The sequence below is a fragment of the Alligator sinensis genome, unplaced genomic scaffold, assembly GCF_000455745.1.
Source record: "Alligator sinensis unplaced genomic scaffold, ASM45574v1 scaffold863_2, whole genome shotgun sequence".
NCBI classification, from domain to species: domain Eukaryota; kingdom Metazoa; phylum Chordata; order Crocodylia; family Alligatoridae; genus Alligator; species Alligator sinensis.
In genome coordinates this window covers 589566-595630 of record NW_005842780.1, presented here as the reverse complement: position 1 = coordinate 595630, position 6065 = coordinate 589566, and the positions used below count along the sequence as shown (strand labels likewise).

General features: G+C 40.9%; 1 protein-coding gene across 3 annotated transcripts in view; it reads left to right on the top strand.

Moving 5' to 3' along the window:
- Positions 1 to 10: 10 nt before the first annotated feature.
- The window catches only part of SEPT2 (septin 2), a 39367-nt gene continuing 33312 nt past the window's right edge, over positions 11 to 6065 (top strand). For all 3 annotated transcript variants that reach the window (XR_003096486.1, XM_025216987.1, XM_025216988.1), the window contains exons 1-2: positions 11 to 2431; positions 4449 to 4569. Coding sequence is in view for 2 of the 3 variants with exons in the window: in XM_025216987.1 (XP_025072772.1) it covers positions 2423 to 2431; positions 4449 to 4569 (130 nt within the window). In the remaining variant the exon portion in view is untranslated. The remainder of the gene's footprint in view (positions 2432 to 4448; positions 4570 to 6065) is intronic.

Genomic DNA, 6065 nt, shown 5'->3' with positions numbered 1-6065 from the left:
GGCGAGGGGCAGGCGGCGGCTGTGTGGGGCCGTGGGTGTCTTTGCGCCGTGCTACTGCTGCCAAACGTTTCTCTTCCAGGTGCTTGCAGCAAACCTGAGCAAGCGCTTTTGCCAGAGTAGCGTAGGTTTGTCGGGGCAGGGCAGTTGTGCCAACCAGCTGTGGTCTGGAGGAGAGAGGCTGGGTGCTGGCTGCTTAGCCCCATTTCTAACGGGAACCTTGAGCATGAGTCAGGGCTTGGTGACCTGCTTCTCTTTGCTACCCTCCTGTTATTAGGAGCCTGAGGCTTCCTGAGTTAATATGTTTACTTATAGGGAAGGCATTTGTCTCCATGTGATGCTGTTAGACTTTTACAGTGTTTTAGAGAGATGCTGTTAGGAAGAGGTCTTGAGCATAGCAGTTGATAGTGGTAACTATCTCTATTTTGTATTCAGGTTTACAAAACATGTATTCTTACATAATCCCACTTTCATGATAAATATGAAAACCACTTGATAAATAGATCTCTAGCAACTAAATATACAAATATCTACAAGCAAGTTTAAATATCCTGCCCCTGTATCTGTAATAAAACTTTTTTGTCTCTCTGCCTGCCTCCCCCAAAAATACCCAGGTGGAATGATAGGCCGTGTAATGTTCCTGGGAAGCTAGTTAACGGTGCCCTGCTAGACTGAGAGAGTGTTTCAAAAAGCAGGAATCGCTCATGGTGAACAGCCTGCTGGCAGTAGGCCGCCTCCTACTGATGAACCTCAAGTGCTGTTACAGATCCCTGCTGCAACAGCTTGACATGAGGCCCTAATGTCTTATGAAGAACAGTCTCAGACAATTGAGGGCATCATCAGTTAAGCCCAGCTTCTCAAATTCTGTCTGGAAACTTGCAAATCCTGGGACGCTAGCATTTATGTACTGACAGTGTGGAATAACATTTACTGCTGGGTTTTGCACTAGTTTGCACTTCTGAGTAACTGGCATGGGGAGCACCCCATCAAATTCATCCCTCCCAAATAACGTTTAAGTTTAAAAGCAGTCTTTTTTTCCTAGGCTAGTAGTATCCAAGTTTCTGAAAGTCCTGGAACCCCAACCCCTGCCCTAAAACCTGACGCAGCCAGGCAACTTGGTCTGGCAGTGGCCGCGCACTGCCTGGTGGCCTTCTCTGCCATTGCCCTCGTCACAGAACCCCAGGGTCCCATGGAGCACTTTGAAAACTACTGTCCTAGGCAGATAAGACTTGGTCATTTCTGCTTCCTCAAATTATTGGCACTTACTCGCATTGTAGGACTGGTAACTTGTGGGATGTCATAGTTAACACCTTTGTTGTAAAGTGGAGTTTTCTTCAGTATTAAGTGACCATGAGCAGTCAAGTTCTCATGTTTGTATTTTACTTAAGACAACTCATTTTATTACCCTGTCAGTAGAAACCATTAGTTCTCTGTGTGGTCCAGCTTGTTGTCAGATCATAGAGTGCATGGGAGAAGAGGTGAATTTTGATGAGGGATTTGAAGGGGCAAAGTGGAGGCTTTATGGGTGTTGATTGGACAATTTTTCTCCATTCTTGAGATTGGGAGAGGGGGAGAAGGGAACGAAGGAAGTTCTTAGCAAATAAGCAGAGAATCAGATGAATGAGTTTGGCATCAGTAGAGCAAAGGTGAAGGTCAGCTGGACAGGTAGGGTGAGGTTTAAGTGAGGAGTGTTTTTTTAGTAAGAACAAGAAGGCTGTTTTCTTTTTAAAAAGTGATGGAAGGGCGGGGGGGGAAAGGAAATTATTCAAAAGCGACCAGAAGTCTGAACAGTGAACCAGCAAAGTGATGGTAGCATCAGTATTTGAATGGATTTGATTGTATGGGTGAATCTATAGGCAGTAAGGCCAGAGAGAAGATACCACATGAATTTTTTAAGGTCCTATAAGTAATGAAAAAGGAAGTGTGGGGGAGGAGGAAAAAAAAGAAACTACGTGCTTTTTGTTTGAACTCTGAAAAGTTGTTTCCTGTACTCTGGTAAGGTATCTTTAGTAATGGGTATGGTTTGGTTAGTTTGTATGAAGTACGTAACCTTTATATTTTTCCAGGTTTTAAAAAAACATTTAATGCAATTAGTGCTTTTGAAAATCCCACTCTATTATTTTTACTTTCTATTGATATTAATATAGGAGTGAAATTAAGTGCAGGTGGGTCTTTGAAAACCCTGCTCTATTCATACAAATCAACAGACACAAAGATCAGCATTTATCAAGAAATTGTTCAGAATGGTCCAGATGCTGGGTGTCAAATGCATTTAGTTCATAATGTTTGGTGGGGGACTCGGGGGTGGATTTTTTTTTTAATTTACTCTCAGATATTGTATGGGTGTGTTTGTTTTTATATTTTTCAGTTTGTAATAAGCTGGAAAAATTCTATCTCTGTACAAATTGACTGAACTTCCACAAAGATGTCCAAGGTAAGAACAATGTTTGTATCTTTGAACATAATGGAAAAGTTTTAAATTTCTGAAAAACAAAAAATGTAAAGCAGAGAACCTGTAACATTTCCTTTATGTATAATGACTATAAAGACTTTAAAGTTGTCCTCCATAATTAGGTTTACGGAATAAGGCTGAATTTATGAAATGAGAATAAATATTGAATATCTCAATACTGGGTAAAGTTTATCCCCAAAAATGCTCAGAAAGGGTGTTTCTTTAGGTAGATTATAAATCAAAACAGCCCAGCAAATTATGTAAAATATCTTCCAGAAACTGCTTGTTTTTCTACTGAAGCAGCGCACCCTCACGTGAGTAAATCCCTAGGTGTAGTATTTTCATATTTTCAAGATGTCTGATCTTGCAGTGAGCAAAAGTAGTTGTTAATCCCTTGCTAAAAGAGCAAAGCTGAAGAGTCAACAAACACCTGTAACAAGACTGTAAAAACAACCTCATTAAAAGTATTATGACAAAAGCCATATATAATATATGCGCATACGCGCACGCACACACACGTGCACAGATAGATGCACATAGATATAAATCTATTCACACACGCACCCCAACATGCCTATACCATATATAATTTCAACAGGGTACTGATTCTACATATTCTGTAATATGTAGAAATTTGTATTGCATTTGTAATATGTGTAGGAATCAAAATGTCTGATGTACCTTTTGGCAGTGAAATAAATTCTGGAAAATGCTTTAGTATTATGTTTGGACAGATTCATTGCTATGTCTAAAGATGTCTTCCAGTTGGGGTTTTGGGGGGTTTTTTTAGAGTTGTACTTCTGTTTGTAAACTGGAAATGAAAGCTGGGAGTCTTTCTAGAGCAGCCTCTGTTGTTCCTTTTAATGATCAATTATAGATTAGTTTGGTCTTGAAGGAACCATCCCTTATCAAATCGGTTCGTTTCTTTTTTTAGCTGTCCTTCAGTGCACTACCTTCAACTTATGGCCATCAGGACATGACAAACTGTAGTATTTTTTTTTTTAGTTTTTTGTTTTTAATTTGTCTGTCATTATCGCTTAGAAGTATAGAGTTAAGCTTTCACTCTTCATTTTGTTCCACAAGTTCTATCCATGTGTCTACTTATAAAAATGGTGTTAAACCTTGCAAATAAAGGGTTTTTTTACAAAGAAGTTTGTGTGATTAGCAACCACACTATACCATGTTAAAGTAATATTTAATGTACATTTCAGAACATTTCTATATCTTAAACAATATATGCTATAGTTCTGGGAGGGATAGCTTGAATACCTAAAATATTTTGAAAACTAGCTAAACTTCTAAAGTATTACAAAACGTTTCTGTACTGCGAACGTGGGTCATGATTTCAACACTTGGAGAAAAGTATATCTCACTACTAATCTGGGAACAAAGTCAATGAAACAAAGCTGACCTTATCTACTTCGTCAGTGACAACTTTGATATTTAAATACTGCTGTTGAATTGATTTGTGGAAGTTTAGTCAATCATTTGTATATCTAGCCTTTTAACACCATGTACATAAACACTGTTCATCTGTTACATTGGGCATCTTTGACAGTTATTTAGAAAAAAAAGCAATGCAAATAGAATGAGCAACTTATTTGCATCTCCAACTATTCTCCCTTCCTAAAAGCCTCAAGGGAAAAATAGGCCTTGTAGGAATCTTAGTCCACAGGGTTGCTTCTTGGTCCTGTGAGCTAAGATCATGTGCTTAAAGACCTACTGATTTGGGTTCTTTCGCACTAAGAGTTGAGGAGTAACTTCCCAAAGTGGTGGCAACTATCACAGGATGCTCTGAAATAGAGTGGGCTCAACGCTAAAACAGCAAGATTCAAACTTGAGTGCCCCCCTCTATTTAGAGAATAAGAGCAACAGAGAAGCTCCTTAACCTTGAGACCTGAAAACCTTTCACACTGGTCACTGACTGTAATTGCAACCTTTAGCTGTCTTCTGCTATTTCAACCTACAGGATCTATATAATCTTCTTCATTTTATTTAGCAACAGCCTGCCCAGTTTACCAATCCAGAAACTCCTGGTTATGTTGGATTTGCAAACCTTCCCAACCAGGTTCATCGGAAGTCTGTGAAAAAGGGCTTTGAGTTTACTCTCATGGTAGTTGGTAAGAGAACATATTTTATAGTCTTTCTTGTAACAAATATTTAATTACAAAAAATCAAGTGTATGAATACAACCTCTTCTGTACCCCCTGTAGTCTTATGTCTTTGGGTATACCTTACCTCATTTTTCATATGTAATATTAAGTGATCATGTTACAACTGTCCGCCCAGTTGCTTTTCTTCCATACAAGTAATAAATCCGAATATATCCAGAACTTTTGAGCTAATGGGATTTTAACCTTAAAACAGGCTTCTACAAAAAAGTGATTCTACAAATGATTGTAGGATTCAATGCATTATCTTGCTGTTCAGTTTACAAACAGCAGAGGTGGTTCTAATGAGCAGCCCAGCAGAACCGTTTGAAAGCAAATAGTTCTCTCTCTTAAATTGTTGTTGGTAATAAATACTTACAATTGACAGATGCAAAGGGATCTCACCATAGGGATGATCAAGGCCCCCATGCTGAGGGAGGCTGTAGGGTTGGGGCAGAGTTTGCCCAGGGGGGGCCGGGGCAGGTGCTGAACAGAATTATAGTTTGTTGGGGAGGGGCAGCTCCCACCACTGCGTGCGGTGTGTCCAGTGCTCATCTGGTGGCTCCCACCATTCGTATGGTGCGGGAGGAGGTCGTTGTACACCCCTGGATCTATGTGGGGTGGGGCGGGCTGGGCCTGGGCTCTTCCTGGCTGGGCTAATCTAGGGGCACATGCTTTCCTGGACCAGCTGCAGAAACTGCCAGATGAGCACCGGATGAGCCACGTGCAAGGGTGTGAGCCAAGCCACCCTGCCCCTCCCCCTCGACGAGCCGCACCTCTGTCCCACGCCTGCCCCACACCGTGGCAGATCCGGGAGCACATGCCTCGCCCTCTGGACAAGCCTCTTGTGGCTCTGTCCCATGCCCCTCCCCTCCCTGGCTGGTCAGCAGCTGCCTCAACCCCAGCTCCATTCCCTTCCTCACAGAGGAGCCTTGATCTGCACCCCACACCCCTTCCCTCCTCTTCCGCCACACCAGACTTACCACCTGGATGCAGCTTTTCAAGATGAAGAGCTGCATATCAGAAATTGGATTAGTATCAGCTGATATGCCTCCTTAAAAATTGGCTATTGGCATCGGCCCCAAAAATCTGTATTGGTGCACCCCTAAATTTAATGCAGTGAGCTAATTCTATTCTCTGAAGTCTAATGTCAAATTTCTCAACTTCCAAGAAGCTAGAGAAAAAGGATAAATGTGCCTATACTGGCAAGATAATTCTCCCTATTTACATTGGCTCTTCCACTATTGTGTGTCCAAGTTTTCTTAGTGTAGAAAAATCATTTGATTGATGAAATACAGATATTTTTATTGCCTTCATTGTCTAATCCTTTTAAGGAAGCTTTGTGCTCATTGACCCATAATGTTAAAATTTTCAACACCTGGACTAAATGCATCTTTCTTTTTGATTAGCTCCAAATTCAGTAATCTGTGGCCAAAAACTGGTGTAATGGCAATTGTGAAAATTAG